Source organism: Protopterus annectens, chromosome 2.part1 (assembly GCF_019279795.1).
Source record: "Protopterus annectens isolate FY-2018-M chromosome 2.part1, PAN1.0, whole genome shotgun sequence".
Taxonomy (NCBI): domain Eukaryota; kingdom Metazoa; phylum Chordata; order Ceratodontiformes; family Protopteridae; genus Protopterus; species Protopterus annectens.
Genome location: NC_056729.1, coordinates 1,791,857,546 through 1,791,880,670, shown reverse-complemented (window position 1 = coordinate 1,791,880,670; position 23,125 = coordinate 1,791,857,546). Strand labels below are relative to the sequence as shown.

Genomic DNA, 23,125 nt, shown 5'->3' with positions numbered 1-23,125 from the left:
AACAGATACCGCATAGAGATTATCATACTTTGTGTATTCCTTGTTTAGGGCCTGAGCACGACGTTGTTGGGTGCCGCTCTTGTGCTAGATTCAATAAACGCACTATAAAGAGAAGGTTAGATTGTGCCAGGTTAGTCTTCGGGAAGCGGTGCAATTATAAAATGCCGTCGGATGCTCCGACGCCCGCTTCCTCGAAGAAGCGCAAGAACAAAGCAATTAAGCCTAGGCTAGAAGAACCGTCCGTACCGGACGCCTGTTCTTTAGAGGTGTCGGTGGAGCCGGTGGTTCCACCGGAGGTTTCTTTGGGTTCCCTAGGAGAGACTTTGTTGTTGCAGGATGTGGCCTCTCAGGAGGCAGGTCAGGCTGAAGGGGCTTCTCAGGCTACTATACTACCCTCTCTTCCTAAGGTGGTTAGGCCCTCTCCTTCTTTTTCCAAGGCTTCTCCTAGAGGCAGGCCAGGTTTAGCTTCAGTTGGTGTCACCCCTAGTTCTTCTGGAACTGTGCCCAGGAAGCATATGCTTAAAATGGCAGAAGATTTGATTACTTTGATTAGGGGTTCCTTGCCCCCTCCTGATAAGAGGCCTAGGGTGGAGCCTGAGTTAGGGAGTTTTGAGCAGGCTTCGGATGTTTCAGAGTCTTCGGCTGAAGACTTGCAGGAGTATTCTCCTTATTCTGATTCTGAGGTGGATGATTCCACTCCTTCTGCTTCTCCTCCTGAGGATTTTTCTTTTTCAGAAACTCTTCATTCCATGAGGGAACATTTTAAGTGGGAAGGTCAGGACTTCTCTGATTCCAGGAAAAGGCTTAGGGAATTTTTGTTTTTACCCCAGCATAGGCCTTTGGCTATACCTCCTGTTTTGGATGTGGTGGAAGATGTTTTTTCAGAGGCTTCCCTTAATCCTGATTCTTTGCCTCCTGCTCCTGTTAAACCGGATAGGTATTACAGGGTGCCTGAAGCTCATAAGTATCTTTTAAGAGTCCTAGGGCGGACCCAGAAACTGTTAGTCAGGGGCCTAAAGGTGTTAAGGCTTCTGTGGTCAAGAATCCGGTTCCTTCTGATAAAGAGGCCAGGGCTTTGGATAGATGGGGAAAGAAAGTTTATACTTCCTCCACTCTAGCTATGAGGGCTTTGAATTGCCAGTTTCACATGTTGAAATACCAAAATTATCTCCTTTCACAATTGAAGTCTAAGGTTGATGCTCTGGCGGAAGGTATTGATTGTAAAGAGTTGCAAGATTTAGTACATGTTTCTGAACAGGTGGGTAAGCATTCTTTGCAATGTGGTTTTGATGCTGTACAGGCCTCGTCTAGGGTGGCTGCCAATGGGTCAGTTATTCGCAGGCACGCCTGGCTGAGGGATCAGAATTTATCTGACCATGTTAAAACAAGGATTTTAGATGCTCCTTTACAATCTGATGTGTTGTTTGGTTCGCCTGTGGAAGCAGTTTTAAAGAAAATGGAAGACAAGGCTAAGTCTATGCAGACTGTTAAAGATTTTTTGCAGGTTCAGCCTCCAAAGTTTAGTAGAAATTGGCCTGCTAAGGGGTGGACGTATCCTTCTTATGATTCCCAATCTAGGGGTAGAGCTAGACGTGGTAGGGGCAGAGCTCAGGGCTCTTTCAGGCCTAGAACAGGGAGTTCTCCTGCACAGTCTTCGGGTGAGGGCAGGGGTCAGTCCTTTCGTAAACAGACCCAATGACCTACCTTTTCAGCTGCCAGAGCCTTCTCGTCTGGCAGCACCTTTGGGAGGAAGGTTGGCACTTTTCAAAGAAAATTGGAGCTTAATTACCCAAGACAGATGGGTATTGGATATCATACACCACGGTTACAGGTTTTATTTCCATACCTTGCCTCCTTTCAAAGGTATGCCAGACGTTCCTCCTCCACAAAGAATAGAGGCTTACAAGCAGATTTCTCTGTTACTCCAAATAGGGGCCATTCAGCCGGTCCCTATGCCAGAGGTGGGCCTAGGATTTTATTCTCGCCTGTTCCTAGTACCAAAGAAAGGGAACACGTGGAGACCAATTTTGGACCTATCTATCCTCAACACTTATCTGGACATTCCCAAGTTCAAAATGTTGACGTTACAGCAGCTTTTACCTCTGCTGGGCAAATATCATTGGATGGTAACTTTAGATCTCAAGGAGGCTTATCTTCATGTTCCTATCAGACTGAGTTGCAGGAAGTATCTGCGTTTTCGAGCTGGGACTTCTCATTATCAGTTCTCTGCATTGCCCTTTGGCTTATCTACTGCGCCCAGAGTGTTCACGAAAGTTCTGGCTCCAGTGATAGCTTTCCTCAGGTTAAAAGGAATACAGATTTATCCTTACTTGGACGATTGCCTGATTCTGGCTCAAGGAAAGGCGAACTTCTTCATCATCTACACTATGTGATAGCAGTGCTAAGATGCCTGGGGTATTCTGTGAACGAAATAAAGTCCAGTCTAGTACCCTCTCAGGACATGTGCTTTCTGGGTGTGAGACTGAATACAGCATCCCAGATGGCCTTTTTGACCCCGGACAAACAAAAGAATCTTTCCCTTTATTTTCATCAGTTGTCTCATCTGTCCAGGCTGACTGCAAGGACAGTCCTTCAAGCCTTGGGGTTCATGGCATCTTGTATTCTGGTGCTTCCCAATGCCAAACTGCATATGAGGAAGCTGCAATGGTATCTCAAAAATGTATGGACACAGCACTGCCAGGATTTGGACACTGTCATTCAAATAATACCTTGCATTTAAAAGGAATTTTTGTGGTGGGCTCAGGAATGTCACCTAAACAAGGGACTCTCTGTGATCCGGCCAGAGGCGAGTCAGATTCTAACGACAGATGCCTCAGACATAGCTTGGGGAGCTCATCTGAATGGAAAGTGGATACAAGACAAGTGGCCTGCCAGACTACAGCATCTACATATCAACTTGAAAGAGATGTTAGCAGTCCAGTTTGCATTAATAGCTTTCAAGGATTTACTTCTTCCAGGGCAGGTGTTGATTCTAACAGACAACACAACTGTCATGTGGTACATCAACAAGCAAGGCGGAACACATTCTTATCCCTCTGCAGGCAAGCAATGATTTTGTGGGAGACTGCTCTCAGTTTACAGCTAAATCTTCAGGCAAGGTTTCTGCCAGGAGCACAGAACTCCTTAGCAGATGTGTTGAGCAGACAAATTATGGATCCCCACGAGTGGAAATTGGATCCTCATGTGTTTCAGAAATTGACAGTGTCATGGGGAACTCCAGACATAGATCTGTTCGCTTCTCCACTAAACCACCAGCTGCCAAAGTTTTGCACAAAAAGGTTTCATCCCACAGCTTGGAAAGTGGATGCTCTTTCTTTCAATTGGAGCAATCTTCATGTGTATGCCTTTCCACCTCTGCCTCTCCTCCCAAAGGTACTACTAAAGGCCAGACAAGACAAGCCAAGGATGATTTTCATAGCTCCAGATTGGCCTCGACAGCATTGGTACCCATTACTGAGAAGCCTGGTACAGAAGCCTCCATGGCCTTTACCTTCGATTCCACACCTGTTGTCTCAGGAGGACAGTCATTTGCTCAATGTCAAGCTTCACTCTCTGCACCTGACAGCCTGGCATATTCTGTTTTGAACCGTAGTGGGCCTCCACTTCCACAGCAAGTTTTGAATGTTATTTTGGAAGCTAGAAGGCCTAGTACAAGGAAAGTGTACGCAGATAAATGGAAGAGATTTTTATTTTGGAGTGCAGCAAAGGATTTTGATGTTTCTGAGCCTAATTTAAGTGTGGCTCTTCAATATCTTACTGAGTTACTGGACAAAGGTTTGTCCTTCTCTTCTATTAAGGTTCATGCTGCAGCAATTTCAGCTCACTATGATTGTGACCCACCATTGTTTTCTCATCCTTTGTTCAAGCAATTTCTTAGAGGGCAAAGAATATAAGACCCCACGAAGAGCTCCTACGCCTGCTTGGGATCTCAATTTTGTGTTGGAGAAACTCACTCTACAACCTTTTGAGCCTGCAGCTACTGCTGAGTTAAAGTTTTTATCATGGAAGACTGCTTTTTTGTTGGCTATTACCTCTGCAAGAAGGGTTTCTGAGTTACAGGCCCTTATGGCGGTTGAGCCTTTCTTAATTTTCCATAAGGATAGGGTATCTTTACGCACTAATCCTTCCTTTATGCCTAAAATGGTTTCTAGTGTGGGCTTTAAACAAAATATTCATTTTCCTCCTTTTATGCAAATCCCCAAAATAAAGGGGAAAAGATTTTGCACACTTTAGATGTACACAGGCAGTTGCGATATTATTTGGACAGAACTAAGGGGTTCAGGCAGTCTCAGCAGTTATTTGTTTCTTTTGCTTTGAGTTCTCAGGGCAAGCCTGTGTCAAAACAAACTATTTCTAAGTGGATTGGGTTTTGCATTGCTTTCTGTTATTCCCATCATGGCAAGGAAATTCCAGCTGGGATTAGGCCTCATTCCACTAGGGCTACTGCCACTTCGACAGCTTTTTTGAGGGGGTGGCAACTAAGGATATTTTGGAGGCAGCTACTTGGAGTTCAGTGCATACTTTCTCTAGGCATTATCACCTTCCACTTTACTCTAAATCCAGGGCTGGTTTTGCCACTGCTGTTTTGCAGGGCATTTTGGCAGCTCCTGCTTCCTTATAGTTTAGCCATCCTCCCTTACCTCTGCTTTGGGATTCTACCCAAGTGTAAGGACTGCAGCAATGTGAGATGAAGAACATAGTACAGTTTTGTACCTACCATAAATGTAGATGTTCAAGATCCACATTGCTGCAGTCCAATTACCCTCCCTCCTTCCCCTCTTGGAGGCGGTTGTGTGGGTTGGGTTGTTAATAGGGTGTATATTGTATATATTGTACATATTATTAGTGCTAGGATGGTTGGTTGTTGGTTTGCTGTCTTTTGGTTTTGACCTTTATTTCTAGGGTCTTCTGACATCTGGGGCAAGAAAAGACTGAGGATATGGCGTCGGTCATGCGCATTTGTACCCTGACGTCCTGATGTCAGTCAAATGCACCTTGACCGACGTCAGCCTTATACTTTGATAGTCGGGCCGACCGAGGACAGCGGACTACCCAAGTGTAAGGACTGCAGCAATGTGGATCTTCGAACATCTACATTTATGGTAGGTACAAAACTGTACTTTTTTCACTGTGGTTTTCTGGGCAGGGGGTGGGGTCGGGATGTGAATATCCAGTGAGATTTGTTTATGGTCTGATCTTACCAGTGAGGGATGCACTTTTGATCTGGAGCATAGAGTCCCCATGTTAGTGATGATCAGGTCCAGTATGTTTTCCCCTCTTGTGGGAGTGGTAACAAGTTGTTCCATAGCATTTGAGTTTATAAATTCTAGGAACCTTTGGGCTAGGGTGTTGGAGCTAGAGTAATGCTCCCAGTCTATGTTTGGGTAGTTGAAGTCGCCCAATATAATGGTGTTTGGAGAAACCTTCATATTTTCCAGTGTTCTCAGGAAAGCTGAGTGGGGTTCCTGGGTTTGGGAGGGTGGTCTGTAGCAGGCTATAAACTGGAAGGCAGTTTTACCCACTGTCAGTTGCACGTGGATAGTCTCTGATGCTTCGTGCTGTGCCACCAACCTGGAGGTGTGGGTATCTTTGACGAATATTGATACTCCCCCTCCTTTTGTGGTATATATATATCTATATACACACACACATATACATGTGTATGTATATATATATATATATATATATGTGTGTATGGGTCCACTTCTTTTGACCTTTCTCCCATTTGCCTGACACCCATTTGCCTGAGACCAAATGACTGAAATTTCATTTGGCTGACACTTCATTTGCCCGACACTTCATTTGACTGACAAGTATTATTAGCAAGAAAATGGAATATGCCCCCTTCCCCACTGTAGTGCGACCCTGGAGTTAGAATATATCGTTAAGTGGGGCACAGCCCCTACAACGGGTGTGGGGTGAAGCCCCCCACTTACTTTTCTTTTACTAAGCAATATTACATCAAAAGTTAACAATATCATATGAAATTAAGTGGGGGGCTGTACCCCCCACACTCCCCTAACTATATATTCTAACTCCAGGGTCGCACTACAGTGGGGAAGGGGGCTTATTCCATTTTCTTGCTAATAATACTTGTCAGGCAAATGAAGTGTCGGGCAAATGAAGTGTCAGGCAAATGAAATTTCAGTCAAATGGGGTCAGGCAAATGAACGTTAGGTCAAAAGAAGTAGACCCATATATGGATATATATATATATATATATATATATATATATATATATACACATATATATATATATATATATATATATATATATATATACACATATATATATATATATATATATATATATATATACACACACATATATTATATATATTTACATACACACACACACACATATATATATATGTATATAGATATGTGTGTATGTGTATGTATATATATATATATATATATATATATATATATATATATATATATATATATATATATATATGGTTTCACTTCATATTACCAAAATGCTGAAATATCGAATTTCAGCATTTCGACAGCATAAAGCCAAAACCATCACAACACCGACACTTCACAATCACGAAACCAAAACATCAAACATACACAATACAGCACACAACATACAAACCATAACACCCACACTTCAAAACAATTAAATACAACAAAACACCACACAGACACACACATACACACAATGCAGGGGGGCAAGCCCTCGTGCACCCCCACACCCTCCTACTTATATATACTAACTCTGAGATCACACAAACAGTAAAGAAAAAAATAATCACACACAGCCAACACACGCAATCATACCACCAACTCCCTACCCTAACCCACTCGTACAAGTTAGAAAAACAGTCACGCACACTCACTCACCTTAAACTGCAGATGCCATCCCAGCCAAACACTTCCGCAACATAACGTTGATGCATAAACGCAAATTCAACATAGTCCTATTAGCACTTACGCACTTTCATTATTTTGAAGTTTTGACTTCATGGACACGAATTTCTGAAATTCAATATTTCAGCAATTCGTGTTTATGAAATGAAACCATCTGTGTGTGTGTGTGTGTGTGTGTGTATATATATATATATATATATATATATATATATATATATATATATATATACACACACACACACGTGTGTGTGTGTGTGTAATATATATGTGTGTGTATGTATTTATTGATTTTGTGTGTATGTGCACTTATTTTCACATCTGGCGTTTGGAAGTTCGGGTTATGTGCCTCTTAAAAGTGTTAGCAAAGCTTGTGCTAGAAAGATTCTCACAGCATTGATTCTGTTAGGTACCTAAAGTGAATTGAATTGCCAATTTTGTGATGTAGAAAAATGGTAGACTGGCAACAACAAATCAGTAAGCTAATGCATAATTGGAGGTTCTGCTTCGGATGTAGCAGGATCTTTACCCAAAGAACAAAGACTCATGGAGTTCTGCAGCCAGATTGAGGCATCTTATGGATGTAACCTGAAAATAAACTCGGGTGAAGATTCCTTTCATAGCTAAAGCTGAGTAGAAGACTTGGCAGGACCTGCTACTGGTACTTGGTGTGCAAACAGCCTGTTTCAATAGAAGTCAGTGGTTGACACTCTACTTGTGTAGTGGCAGTACCTTTGTGGACTGTAAACCTTGTTTCATAGTACAATAAATATTTTAAGTAGTTGACAGACATATATAGATAGACACATACACATAAATGTGTATGTACACATGTATTATACCAAGTATAACACACTGGAAACGGTTTCTTTACCTCAAGTGCTGTGTACTTAAAATGAAAAATGTTCCTTTTTAACTCAAAAGAAAGTAAGTACACTTCTACTTCACATACATTTGGTTGCTTGGATTTCCTTTGTGTCTGTTAATCCAGTTTAAATTCTGTCAGTGAAACCCAAAATTCCTTCAAGATTATTTTCAGTTGACTTGGTTTTGCAACCATGATCAAGCTGCCTTGCAGTTCTCAAGTGCATCCACGTTTGTGTGCCCGGTACTCCTTGCTTAAATCATTTAGGCTTCTAATACTTTTAAGTAGATGCACAGGTTTTCTGGTGATTCTCTCAGTACTTCCACAAGTTCCTCTCATCAGGGTCCACTAGGAGTCTCCATTACTGGCCTCAAACTTCCTGTCTGCGGAAAGCAGACCTCTCTAGCATTATGGGCTTCCAGCTGTTTCAACACCAGTTTTCAGTTGATTCACCTGCAGTAGCAAGGAGAGACAAATGACAACATTTTAGATAACTAGAAGATTGTGTAAAATATTTGAACAGGCATTGCAAGGGAAAATTCAAAATCATTGCACCTGGGACATATCTCACTATTGAAATTATCTTTGACTCTTTTCATTTTATCATTTGTGCACCCATATTTCTTTCTTATTGTTCTCTAAACTGTTTTATTTTTGTTGACGCATAACCCATAGCATCTTGCATACCTGACTAATAATCCCCTGTATTACAGACTCGGGTCTTGTTACTGTTAACCAATTTGTCCATGGGGACCAATTTCTCTTTTTCACAGTATATATTTCAATTTATTTAAAAACTGCTGACAACTAATTATACTGTTCCTTGAGTTACCAATGCCCCATATTTACCCGCAAAACTGTTGCTAATTCAGGTTTCTTCCATTTGATTAAATGTTCTAATATACTACATTTCATGACAGTACCCCAGTTTCCAGTTCGCCTCCATAGAAAGAAGTCCCTAATGTTTATCCATTCTTTTATGTGAGACTTTGTGTATCCACTGCCATATTTTAATCTCTCATTGCCCATTTGACTCTTCTAAGGGTCTCTGTTATCACATCTGAATCTCTTCTTATGTGTATCTCCTTTGTCTTACTCCATTTCAGGTGTAGCCTGTGTAAGTCACCTGCTTTGTCAAGTACCCACATCTTTCCAAATTGCCTTATAATTCTTTTGATAATTAAAAAATATATTTTCTTGCTGCTGCTTTATAGAGTTTAAAATCCAACAATACTAATGCTCCCTGCATCAGAGATAGTGTTAATATTCACTAGCTATTCCTTAGATCATCACCCTGCCCAAGAAAGTTAGTAACCTGCCTTGTTATCTTGGAATGGAAGTCTGGAATAGTGGGACTGTTAGCCACCGAGCGGCATACAAAACCAATTGTAAAACAAACCTTTGCATTGCTTTTATTCTTTGTATCCTGTCCAGGCATATTTCTTTCCCACTCATAAAGTAGTCTCTGCCTTCCCTGTATTCTGTTGCTGCTACTAAGGAACAGATTATAGTTTATTTTCTAGATAAGCTATATAATTAGTGTCTTATAAAAGAGCTTATTCTCCTACCACCCAGCCTACAACTAATTCTGATGGTCTTAGTTTTTTTGTGAATTAATATCACATATACATCCTCATCAGGGTTAGAGAGAGACACACAAGAGGATCATTCACATGCAACAAAATTCGTCATAAATTGCCTTTTATTCTCTACCCCTTAAAAGTGCTGTCTAAATTTTAGTGACTCTAAATATAACGTGAACAACATTAAGGAAAACAGACACGCCTGTTTAATACTTCTGCTTATACCAATAAATCTTGAAACTCCTGACCCAGCTTTTATTTTGGCTTTACTAGTCAACTTCACAGACTGTTAGGGAGAATGTAGGATTGGTCCATTTTATCAGTCAAATGCTTTATCCGCATCCGTACTAACCATGAACAATGGCTGATCTGACCACTATGCTGTTCCTGTTAACAGGGATGTTTTGATAATGTCACGTTCTTCCTCTAATAAACTTAGTTTGATTTTTGTGTGAAAGGACAGGAATGTTTTTCATAATTGTTTAGCCGATAATGCTGTGTTTGGTATTCATTCTTCATAATAAAATTCGATCTGTGTGGGGTCTTTTCTAGGTTTCATGGTTACTTTAGTAATGTCTTGATTCTGTGAACCCAGAGTTTTAAATTTGATTATAATATGGTTATCCAACTCGGTGAAAACTCTTGTAAAATTCTTTGTCTTACTTTTGCACATCTCTGTAGGTAGGACATGTGGCACAGAGGTCTTTTTTATCTGTTCTTATTAGTTCCACCCCTCCTCCTGTCACTGCCCCTGTTAGAAAGGTACCTTGATCTGGATCCAGCGTTTTTAATTCCAAAGCTCTCAGATAAGCCTCTTCTACTTGACTGTGAGAATCCTCTTCCTTGTATCGCCTATAATATTGAGCAAAACAGTTCAGTGTATTTAGTCACTTATTGTAATGCCACCATCCTGGGTCTGTTATCTTGCATACCATTCATTTTGTACTATGCTCCCAAAGTTCAAGAGCCGCATATTTTTGATTGGGTGGTGTAACCTCAAAAGAAGTTTGAGTGACTTTATAGAGTAGAAACTTGTCTTTTCTCTCCTTCAGTTGTTTAATTTTTGCTTTGGCCTCACTAATGCTTGTAGTCAAATTCTCTTGTGCATTCACTGACATTATTCTGCTCTGATATAGCTTCTTTGCACTTTGGTGTTTTAGAATATCTGTTACTTCTGTTTCACAAACATCTGTGAAATCTCCCAGACTCTGAGGAGCTCTTTCCCTCTACCCCTTACATATGTTTCTTATGTTTTCTTGAAGAGCTCTTCTTCACACTAATATATCTTCACATTCAATACCTTTTTAAGTCTTTACCTTTGCAAACCTGTGGTAGTATAACTGCATGATCTGACAGTTACAGGAAGAGTTTCCAGGGCCCTCAACTACGTAGCAAAATTCCTTTGAAACAGTAATTTTATCATAGAAAATAATCATTATCTTTAAGAAAAACCTTCTTGACCATGGTAACAACAAAATCTTATGTAATTTGTTTTCCCAATAGTTACAGCTATACCTGCCTTTAAACCTACCCACTGTGGTGATAGTCGTACCACTTGGACCTGAGTGCACCTCATCTGATGCATATATTAATTCCAGTCCTTTCCTGCATTGTTAATTCCTTCTCAAAAGACTGCTCATGGGATCGAGTTTGCCATTATGGGTAAGGTCTTTTTCTCACAGACACAAAGTACAAGGTTTAATTCTGACCATAGGTTATTGGCTAGGCTTACAGTGTCCCTTCATGGCAGTCTAGTATTCACCTATGAACCTGTGAACCCTCCCTTATATTCCCTGCCAGCTAAAAATATCTTAATCGTGCAGGTATGCACGCATTCAAAATAGTTACTGTCTGTAATGTGAGGGTGTTGACTTACTGGGGATGTGAAGAGAATATTTTACTGGAAGCTGTTTCAAAGTTTGGATTAATTTTTAGTTTACTTATAGTTCATAGTTTACAGAGAAAGTTGTGCAGTAAAACTTTCACTGGAAGTGCTTTTTGCACTGAATACGTATTTCCACTTGTTTGTGTGCAACAGTATCACTGGACATTGTTCTTTTTATCTTGGTAAGTGGAGAGTCAAGCAAGCTACATTTTCTTTCTTTTCTGTGTTTAGGCTATCCGTGTGTTGGGACTTCTGGGAGCTTTGGATCCTTACAAGCACAAAGTAAATATTGGAATGATTGATCAGTCTCGAGATGCCTCTGCAGTTAGTCTCTCCGAGTCCAAATCCAGCCAAGATTCTGGTGAGTGTTTTTTTACAAATAAGACATCTGTTATGTCCCTGTTGTCTTCTGTTGGTTATTTTTACCATTCACCATGTTGGTGTTGTAGTTATGACTGACATGCTAGCTGATATCAAAGGGCAGTGAGGTACAAATTCATGAGAGTACAAGTTGCTCAGAGACTGGTGAGCTGAAAGGAAAAGGAAGTGGGGTGCCATTGTACATTAGGTAGTTACTTGTCTGTGTGGCTGTTGAAGCACTTATGAAAATTTCTAATAGAAAAAAAATGCTGTCAGTTTCTAATGTTATAATTTTCTTCAGCAATAAATCATTGTGTTATGTATCCCCAGAAGCTTGTTATATTAAGTAAGGAAATAACAGGATCTATGCTTCTATATGGGGGTTGTGAAAGGATTCTCCCAGGGTTAGCCACCTGGTGATGTAAACATTGGCTCTTGATGATGCTCACTGTTGATGTGACACCCTGCCCCCACTTCACCTAAGGCTGCTATTTAATTTATTTGTTTTGTTTGTTTGTTTGAATTCTGGGGTTGACAAGACAGTCTTTCACCAAAGATAGTTTGTTAAATATACTATCACAAAAATGCATAAATTTTTTTCAGGATTCAGAATTTTTTGTTTAGGTTAGAAAAAATGGTGCCGGTGTTTGAAACGCAGAAGGCTGAATTCAAAAATTTTAAATGCATATCCAACCAACTTATTTTTGTAGACTAGAACATAAATCAAGCCATTAATTTAGTAATGGATATCTCTCGCCAAATGTGATACACTGTTTTTTGACACCCATAATTCAAACACACAGGGCTCCAAGAAATATGAAATGGTGTCAAAACAAACTTCCTTTTACCCATGACTTGGCATAAGTCATATTTTTCCTAAGCTTTTAAGTCTTCTGTTGTTTGCGGACTGTGCTGGCACTTCATTAATGTTCACTAAGCTAGGGAAATTGGGAAAAAATAAGACTCATGAGTTCCTCAGCAAGCTAAAAATGTACTAACATATCAATTCCCTTGCTTCACTTTCATACAACTTGCTACAACATGCCATATCTCCTTGTTTATCCTAAGCTCAGTTTAATTTATTTCATTGTCATGTCTTTTTTAATTCTGTTTTACTTGATGTTTAGTACATAATTTGTTAAGTAATTCTAGTGCAATGCTTACCTTTTTAGATGCACAAATATGCAAATGTCACTGTTCTCTACATTGAATCACTTCTTCCTATTTGATCATGTCAAGTGCCCTTTTCTAACCAGTATGTTAAATTTCAGTAGCGCTCCAGGTATCTTGTAGTCTGTTGTTGCACTTGTTGTGGGTAGCTTGAGCTGTGACAGAAGTGAGTCCTTTACGGATCAACCCACTACCCTGATTATCAAACAAGTGAATTAATGAGTAAGTAAATAAATGCAGTTATTCTTTGTGTGTTCTACTTATGATGTAAAGAAAATAGGATTAACTCTCTTTATATGTATATGCTTATATATGTGTGTGTGTGTGTGTGTGTGTGTGTGTAGGAGGATTAAAAAATCATCCAAGGCCAACTTTGAGAGAAAAATCGCTAATGACACAAAAGACAATCATAAAGCCTTCTTTAGCTATGTTAGAAACCTGGGTGGAAACTCCCAGATATGCTCAGAATTAGTCCAAAATGATAAAAAAATCACTGAACCCACAGACATTGCCAACATACTGGCAGACAGGTTCAGTGCAAATTTCTCCCTCCCTCCCCAAAAGGAGAAATATCTATCCCACCAGAGTCTAGCCTCCCAAACATCTCAGATGCCCAGGTGAGAGCTGCTCTCTCTAAAGCAAAAACACAGCATCAATGGGACCGGACGGTGTCCCGGCTGTGTGCTACGAACTCAATGAGGAACTAAACCCACACATAAGGCTGCTGTTTAATCTTAGCCTTACTACAGGATACGTACCCAAAGAATGACGTACGGCAACTGTGGTCCCACTCCACAAAGGCGGTGCTTCTACGGACCCTGGAAATTACCGCCCCATAAGCTTGACGAGCCTTGTCTGCAAAGCTATGGAGAGGAACATAATGGAACTCATAAATAAAGACATTGGGGACCTACAGACACTGGATCCTACCCAATTTGGCTTTGTCAAGGGCAGATCCTGCCTCTTGAACTTGGTCGACTTTTTCAAAACCGTCACTAAGGCCATTGATGAGGGTAAGGCAGTTCACACAGCCTACCTTGACCTAGCAAAAGCATTCGACACAATACCCCACTCGGGCATCATAGAAAAGCTCACCAGCTTAGATGTAAACCCATATGTCACAAGATGGGTTGCAAACTGGCTCAAGGACAGAACACACAGGGTTAGAGTTGCTGGTGCCATGTCAGACTCTAAGCCGGTCACGCGGTGTCCCACAGGGCTCAGTCCTGGGCTCCCTCTTGTTCGGCATTTATTTTTCTGAAGTGCAGGCAAACATAGGGGGATTGTGGCTGACAAAATTTGCAGATGACTGCAAACTGGGCACCATAATTGACACTCCATCAGACACAGACATCCTTCAGAAAGGTCTCATAGAAATGGATAACTGGTGCCAGAGCCATGGCCTTAAGCTAAATGCCAAAAAATGTATAGTAATACCCTTTGGGAAAAACAAGGTAACCCCTAATTACCACATAGGTGGTAATCCATTAAACACGGAAGAAGTTATCAGGGACCTGGGGACCCAAGTTGACAGTAACCTCTCTTTTGACACTCACATTGCCAAAGTGGTTAGGAAGACCTTCTACATTGCCCACCTGATCATGAAGGGATTCACATCCAGATCAGGAGAGGTCATTGTACCCCTGTACTCTTCACTTATCAGACCAATGATTGAGTACAACGCCCCATTCGGAATGTACCTTACCCGACACCTGCAGCAGTTGGAAAGACCCCAAAAGTTCCTCACCAAAAGGATAAAGGGGCTCAAACATATGTCATACGATGCCCGACTGAAGAAACTCCAGCTCTATTCAGTCGCATACCGTCTGCTCAGAGGTGATCTGTGCCATGTCCAACCCGGAATTAATGGACATGCTCCACCTCAAAAAATCCAAATCCACCAGAGCCACGAGAGCAAGAGACTTAAACCTCAACACGGATATAAATAGGACGTGCTGGAGGGACAGATTCATCACCCAGAGACTCCCTACACTATGGAACAGAATCCCAGTCCATGTGAGGCAGAGCCCCTCACTGACTCTGTTCAAGAGAAATCTTGACGAGTGGATGGGAGATCGTAGGTTTACCCCGGGAATCATCTCTGTATCACTGCTGGACAGAGGCACAGCAAACTAATGGGTATAGTATTCTCATCCTAAGGGGTGGTGAAAGCCACACACACTCTGGCTAGGCTTATAAATGCCCTAGGGCAGATAGCCTAGTATGAACCTATGAACCTATGAACCTATGCTTATATATATGTGTGTGTGTGTGTGTGTGTATGTATGTAGGAGGATTAACTCTTTATATGTATATGCTTATATATATATATATGTGTGTGTATGTAGGAGGATTAACTCTCTTTATATGTATATGCTTATATATATGTGTGTGTGTGTTTGTGTGTGTGTAGGAGGATTAACTCTTTATATGTATATGCTTATATATATGTGCATGTGTGTGTGTGTATGTAGGAGGATTAACTCTTTATATGTATATGCTTATATATATATATATATATGTGTGTGTGTGTATGTAGGAGGATTAACTCTCTTTATATGTATATGCTTATATATATATATATATATATATATATATATATATATGTGTGTGTGTGTGTAGGAGGATTAACTCTTTATATGTATATGCATATATATATATGTGTGTGTGTGTGTGTATGTAGGAGGATTAACTCTTTATATGTATATGCTTATATATGTGTGTGTGCGTATGTATGTAGGTGTAGGTGTGTGTGTGTGTGTATATATATAAATATATATATATATATATATAATGTATGTATGTGTGTATATGTGTGTGTATGTATATATATATATATATATATATATATATATATATATATATATTTATTCTAAGTGCACACCAACAGTCATATCTTTCCTTGCTATCCTCAAGAAATTGAATCTGTCTTTGTTATTGCTGATAAGGGATCCATTTTAACATATTTGCCCTGCTAATCTGTTGCGTACAGTGAATGTAGTAAAAGAATAGACAAGATGGAAGCTGAAAACCTTATTTTAACTGTACGTGGTACTTTGTTTTTGTATATGGTTTACTGTTTTGCATTTTCTTAGTGTTTATAATCTTTATCAAACAAATAAATATAGCTAAAGATGTTGAAATAGATTAATAGACTATAATCACTATTTGGCAATGATGTTTGCTGGAATGCTGTTTTTCTTTATATTTCCCTTTCTGAATTTTATTGGGAAATGGGACAACAATGTTTTGTAAAGAAAAGAGAAATGTTTCATTTGCCATTCTCTGTGGGGGCTTCTGCCCACACTTACGTTGCCACAAGTTGCTGCAAAGAATGATTATGACTAAAGTAAAAAAAATTTAGTCTTAGAAATCTGCATTGCAGAATTTTATCATTTGCAAGTTGCACAGTTATACCCCAAATAAAAGAAAATGGCTATATATAGTAAACGTATAGCATCTATGTTATAGTAAACACAATGTACTTCATAGCTAACCAGAACTAATATAAACAAATAATAAATAAATAACCATAGATTACCCCACAGTGTTCAGTTGAATGTCACAACTTCTGACTTTGGATGTGTCCACATATTCATCTCCTAAGCCACAGTAGTACACTGCATGCCATCAAACACTAAAAATCATATTGTTGCATTTCACTTTCATGCACAGATCAGGCAGCTGCACAGTTCAGAATTCTGACATGCACACTTTTGCATTTTTTAAATTTTGGGTCTTTGACTCTCTGGATTCAAATCTGCCAATTTCTTACTACTTTATAATTCTTTAGCATTCCTCTCAACCTCTTAGAACAAGAAATCTGGACAAAGCCATAAATAAAAGTGAGACAAAGAGAGACAAAAAAGAGGGACAATTTTTAAATATTGCTCTTACAAATTTGGAAAGTTGATAGAATAATAGGTTTTGCATTTGCATGAATTTTCTGAAGGATATAAAGTCTGAAACTCAAATGTCTCTCATTATTTTCTAACTACGTGTTTAATGATTTGCCACTAATTTGCCACAAAAATCACAATTTTGCGAAAAACAGACCAAAAATATGAGGCAAAAATCTGGACATTCTGCGAAAATGTGTACAGTTGAGTGGTATGTTCCTTAGTTAGGGTATAGTTTAGAAGGAACCAGGTATATCCACTGAAGTGTAAAGAGATATTAATAAGTGTCCTTAGGTACTGGACACTTAAAAAAAAAAAAAAGTTAAGGATTTTGTTTTTTGGGGTGGCGTACAAGTTTGTTTTGCAAATGGTTTAGGATGTTGTCATTTCAGTCATTACTTCCACTTCTAAATATGTATGATTGGATAAAGAAGTTGTGTCTTACCGGTTACCTATCAAAACATCTACTCCTCATAACATCTAAACTCAAAACATCAAGACCATGACATCTGAATTTCAAAACATCTAAAAGTCATAACATCGAGTCTCAAAACATTGAAAACTACAAAGCAACTATAAATAACATCCCACACTCTTTACTACGTTTCTGCAGGGGGGGGCAAGCCCCCTGCACCCCCCACCCCACCCCCATAAATTAAATATACCAACTCCAGGATCGCACTGCAGTGGGGGAAAAAGTTAATTTCCTAACCCCACTGTAATGCGATCTCAGAGTTGCTATATTTAATTTATAGGGTGTGTAGGGGGGCTTGCACCCCTGCAGAAACGTAGTAAACAGTGTGTGGGATGTTATTTATAGTTGCTTTGCAGTTTTCAATGTTTTGAGATTTGATGTTATGAGTTTTAGATGTTTTGAAGTTTAGATGTTATAGTCTTGATGTTTTGGGTTTAAATGTTATGACCATTCAGTGTTTTGATAGGTAACCATCTTACCACAACAATCCATTTGTGGTGTTCATCTTCACCAATCCTTGACCGTGGGTTCGGTTCCCAGCCCTAGGAACCAACTCGGCCGTTATTTTCTAGCTCGCACCCTCCAAGCTCTCAAGCCAGGCTCTATCCATAATGCTCCTCACAGAGATTACCTCAGATCGAGTTTGCCAGATGGCAGAATATATACTAAAATATCAAAAAAGTATATGTGTGTGTATATATATATATATATATATATATATATGTGTGCATGTAAGCATACCTACATATAGACATATATACATATAGAGATGAGGCCATCTATGGATTCTTGATGAGAACTGGATCTGAAACGGTGAGACCTACTAAGAGTTTTAGGTCGGGGGAAGGTGGGAGGGGTATGTCAAGGATTGGTGAAGATGAACAGCACAGATGGAACGTTATGGTAAGACATAACTTCTTTATCTGATGTTGTTAATCTTTACCTAATCCTTGATGGTGGAACAGAATCCCCAGCAACTTATGTACCTTGAGAGTTTTCACTGAAAAATGTTCTGAAGCACCATAGAGCCAAAGGATGCTCGACCTCTTGAGACCTGATCTAATTTGTAATGTGTAATAAAGGTATGGTGAGAAGACCAAGTGGCTGCTGCACAAATGTCATCTAGAGAAGCTCTTGCATGAAAAACTGCTGATGTGGCAACAGCCCTCATAGAATGAGCTTCAACTGTTTTGGGAAGTTGAAGTCCTTGTGATTGATAGATGAAAGAAATGCAGTCTCTCAGCCATTTAGCTAAGGTAACTTTGGTGACTGCACGACCCATTCTTAAGGAAGAGAAAGCTACAAATAATTGGTCAGATTTACGGAATTCTTTATTTTATGGAGATAAAAATGCAACTGTCTATGAACATCCAGCAAATGAAGAGCGTATTCTCCTTTATTGGTAAAATTAGGCAAAAATGTTGGCAACTGTAAAGTCTGGTTGATGTTGGATTCGGTAACCACTTTTGGAAGAAAGGAGGGATTTGTTCTCAGTTGTACTCTGTCTTTATGAAAAATTAAATAGGGTGAGAGACTCTCCTTGCAGAGGTGATGGCCAATAGAAATAAGGGCTTCCAAGTCAAAAATGTTAATTGACAAGAAGCAGCTGGTTCAAAAGAGGCTTGAGCTAATGTGTGGAGGACCGTAGTCAAATCCCATAACTGGTTCTTTAATGGGGTGTCTCAGCAAGTACAAACCATTCAAGAAGGCTTTGGAAAGTTTGAGACATTATTGATGAGTCATTGTATCCAGAATGAAAATTAGAGATTGCTGCCAACTGAACTTTTATAGTCAAAGCAGAGCAGGGAATCAGATTCAGAGAGGGTATTCAAGAAGTCCAAAATGCTCAATCGGGTGATTAAAGGGATCAAGTCCTTTGTCTAAGGGCCATATGGTAAATCTTTTCCATTTGCACAGGTAAAGTTTTCTAGTTTTATGCTTGTGATGTGCAATAACACGTTGCATGGGTTATGACAGAGGGAAGCCTGGCAATCATGGGAATTGGAGAAGCCACACCGTCAGCTGGCAATCATGGGAATTGGAGAAGCCACACCGTCAGCTTGAGGTACTCGGAATTTGGATAAACCATGCTGTCTAGGTGAGTTAACAGATCTGGAACCGGGTCCAGAGTCCATGGTTTCTGTAGCAGATGAGGCCAAAGGAAGGGAAACCAAATTTGTCGAGGCCAGAATGGGGCAGTGAGGATTATGGTATTCTTTCGTCTTTTTGGCTTTCTTCAGAAATTGTGAGATTAGGGGAACTGGGGGAAAGGCATATAATCAACTGGGTGGCCAGTTGTGTAGAAGAGCATCTCTGGGTGACTCCCCTGGTGGGGGGATTAGGGCAAAGTAACTTATGCATTTGTTGTTTAAGGGAGAAGCAAAAAGGTTGCAGAAAGGTTGGCCCAATCGATGGAAAATCTTGTCCTCTACTACTGGGTTCAGGCATGAGAATAGTCCTGCTCTCAACTTGTCTGTTATCACATGGGAACTTCCTGGAATGTGCATTGCTGAGAGAAAGTGGTTGGAAGAGAGCTCCCATTGCCAAACTCTGAGTGCCTCTCGACTTAGTGGATACAGTTTGGATCCCCCTTGTTTGTTGATGTACCAGAGTATTGACATATTGTCTGTCTGAATTGCAACTGTCCCTAGAAGAAGGGTATCCTGGAATGCTTGCAACACTAACAGTACTGCCCTCGTTTGTAAAACATTGATGTGCAGGCTGGCCTCTAGTTTGGACCATGTGCCTTGAACTGTCTTTCCCAGATAATACCCCCCCCCCCCCAATCTGGGAAGCATTCATGGTCACTATGGCTTGGGGTTGAGGTAGAATAAAAGGTCGGCCCTGGAGAATCTTATCTGAATGAAGCCACCATTTGAGGTCTTCTTTGCAAAGATTGGTGATCAAGATTTGGTAAGACATTGGTTGGTAAGTTAGAGACTATTGCATTGCTAGTAACCACTGTAGTATTTGCATATGAAATCTTGCTAGAGGAAACCTGAGTGATTGTGGCAGCAATTGAACCTGAGGCTTGAAAAATCAATCTTGCTGGGACTCTGTCATTTTGAATGATCTGTCTGACCAGAGCCCTGACGCTTAGTGGTCTTTCTGTAGGAAGAGAAGCTGTTCTTGAGACAGTGTTTAGGTGCTCCCCTATGTAGTCTAGTCATTGTCTGGGTTGCAGCTTGGATTTCCCGAGGTTTATTGAAGTGCGTAGGGATGTGCAAACAGACATGGTATAGTCTCTTGCCTTTTCTAAGTGATGCCTGGTAGTAGCAGTGAGGAGCCAGTCGTCGAGATATGGGAATACTCAAAAACCTTGCAGTCTGAGATGAGCTGCAACTACTGCCGTGCATTTGGTAAACACCCTGGGGGCTGTGGTGAGTCGGAATTGATAATGACTGGCTCCTAGCCAGAAACGTAGAAACCTCTTGGAGCTCTGTTCCATCTTTATGTGGTAATAAGCATTCTTGAGGTCTATCGAGCACATTCAATTGCCTTTCTCCAAAAAGGGAAGTATGGCTTGTACCGAGACCGTCAGGAATTTGGTTCGGTGGACTGATTTGTTGAATCGGCAGAGATCCAAAATCAGTCACCAGTCCCCTGTTTTTTGGGCACTAAAAAGAATCTTGAGTAAACCCCGGATCCTGTCTTGTCTGGTGGGACCTTTTGGATGACTCTTTTTTTTTCTAGCAGCCTTTGGATTTCTAAAGCTGCTGATTCCCTTTGATTGAGTGGAACATCTGGGATTTTTTTCTGTGGTTTTGTATTTACAAACAAAGGGATTTGGTAGCCTCTGGATATTATTCCGTGCACCCATTTTTCCAAAGTTATTATTTGCCAGGCTGGTAGGTGCAGGGATAATCATCCCCCAACTGCCTCCAGAGGAAGACAAATTGGGCATCCATTCAGGGATGCTGAGAGGAAGTACCAGAAAAGGATTCCCTGGACCCCTGATTTTTTTGTCCATTCTGGCCTCTAGGGCGGCATCTTCCATTGTTTCCCCCTCTGCCCTGGGGGATATCTTTACCATGTGAGTCATAGAAAGGCCCTTTGGATTTCTTGAACCATAGTCTCCCACTCCTCTGATTCCTTGAGTAAGGTTGCTGAGGGGTAGATAAATGTATGGCCCACGACAGATAGGGTCTCACTGTCCTGCTCACTTCTGGTCAGAGTTTCTTCTTTTGGGCCAAAAAGGGTGGATCCGTCAAAAGGAGCATTGATGAATGATGCTTTGAGTGACTCTGCAAAGTTGCATTACGCATCCAGAAGTGCCTTCTGATGGCTATACTTGAACCCGCTGCTGTGGACTTCACTTCAGTGTGCTATGAGCCTCATGGACGAATTGGAGATGGATTCAAGGGTTGTAAGCTGGGAGGAAACCTTATCCTGAACCTCCACAGCTACTGCTCCTTTCAGATTATTAGGAAAGCTCCTTAATCAAGTCTCTCTGTAACCTCGTAAAGTGTACCATATAGTTCAAAGACCTTAAAGCAAAGGTCGTTGAAGTATAAACACGCTTCCCAAATCTATCCAAGTTCCTAGACTCCTTGTTAGGAGGATGGATAGTGTGACTCTCCTCTGCAAGTTCTTTTTTGGTGGCTGGCGCTACCACCACGGCATCAACAGGGATTCCCTTTGACCAGTGCGGCTTGTCCTTTGGTGCAGACAAAATACGGTTCGGCCTTTTGGGAATAGATTATGATGCCGGGTATCTTCCAAGCCCACTGAGCAATCAGTTTCACAAGATCATCAGAGGGTGGAGAAATCCAAGAAGTGGAGGGTTGGACGCAAAAAGCCTCCAGGTGTACTGACTCCTCTGTGGAAGGCTGGGTGGATAACCAGCCACCCTTCTGTTTCAGTATTTCAAGGATGTCCCCGAAGGAAACATCTTCAGGGGGTGACTTTAGGGAATCTTCCCCTTCACTGAAGAGTCAATATGCTCAGTGTAAGACTCTTCTAGGGAGTCAAGGTGCTTCCTCTTGCACTTCCTCTTCACAGGGACTTCCTCAGGGAGATGATCCTGGGAAGTTTCCGAAGAGGTCAAAACCAAGGTGGGCATTACCTTGGACTTTTGCACCCTCCGTCTGGGGGATGAGGTCACTGGTAGCTCCGGCCGAAAGGAAGGAGAAGTAATTTGTCCTGTCATGGAAGGCAACGACTGCGAATCCCCAAAGGATAATGCCTTCTCCATGATATGAAAGGCAGGCCCCCCGTAGAGGGATGGGAGCTCAGAACCGAAATAGACTGCTTCAGAACCGGGGTCACACCTCACACCGAGGAGACCGCCCCCACACCTGGACCCTGAGTCTGAACTACAAGGACCAATGCTGCGAGAGGCATGGAAGGCTCAGACAGAGCCGAAAGGGTACCGTGCATCCTGGAACCGACCAGTGAGTCCCGACCCCGGGAGTCTTCCAGTGTAGAAGACTCGGAAATACTCGAAGCAGTTGTCGGAACCAAAGATGGAAAGGCTATTGGAATCAACTCAGTCAGAAATGAGGACTCCAAGGGCTTTAATAGAGTTGGAGGAGGAGTGTATGTAGGTGTCATGGAATGAGCAGTTTCAATGCCGGATTGGCTCGGAACCAAAGCTAATCTCCTTGCCACTAGGAGCTGATCCACTAATTTCATGATTTCCTGTTCCGATAAACTTTTAGTAGACCTCACCGATAGAGTAGAAGGAGACCTGGACCGTCTGACTTCCACAAACGGGGTGCCCTTGAAAGGGTCCACAGAAGGTGAATAAGACGTCCTTGGAAGTGTAGGTAAATTTGCAGTCTTTAGTACCGATGGTTCGTTCTGTCGGAGCTGAGGCCAAGACATCAAGTCCGTTCCAAGTGTGTTTTAGTAGGAAATGATAAATGTTCTTCATGTTACATTGTTGCAGTCATCACATTTGGGTTATCTGCTTGCAGGTAGCCCTCAGTCAGCCTGATTATCAAAGTATTGGGTCCTGCGTCGGTTGCTGTCTCATCTTCCATGACGTCA

At 41.0% G+C, this 23,125-nt stretch overlaps 1 protein-coding gene across 2 annotated transcripts in view; it reads left to right on the top strand.

The window, feature by feature from the left end:
• MTOR (mechanistic target of rapamycin kinase) overlaps positions 1-23,125 on the top strand; it is a 4,577,509-nt gene that overhangs the window by 872,267 nt on the left and 3,682,117 nt on the right. For both annotated transcript variants that reach the window (XM_044063218.1, XM_044063219.1), the window contains exon 18: positions 11,462-11,591. In XM_044063218.1, coding sequence (XP_043919153.1) covers positions 11,462-11,591 — 130 coding nt within the window. The remainder of the gene's footprint in view (positions 1-11,461; positions 11,592-23,125) is intronic.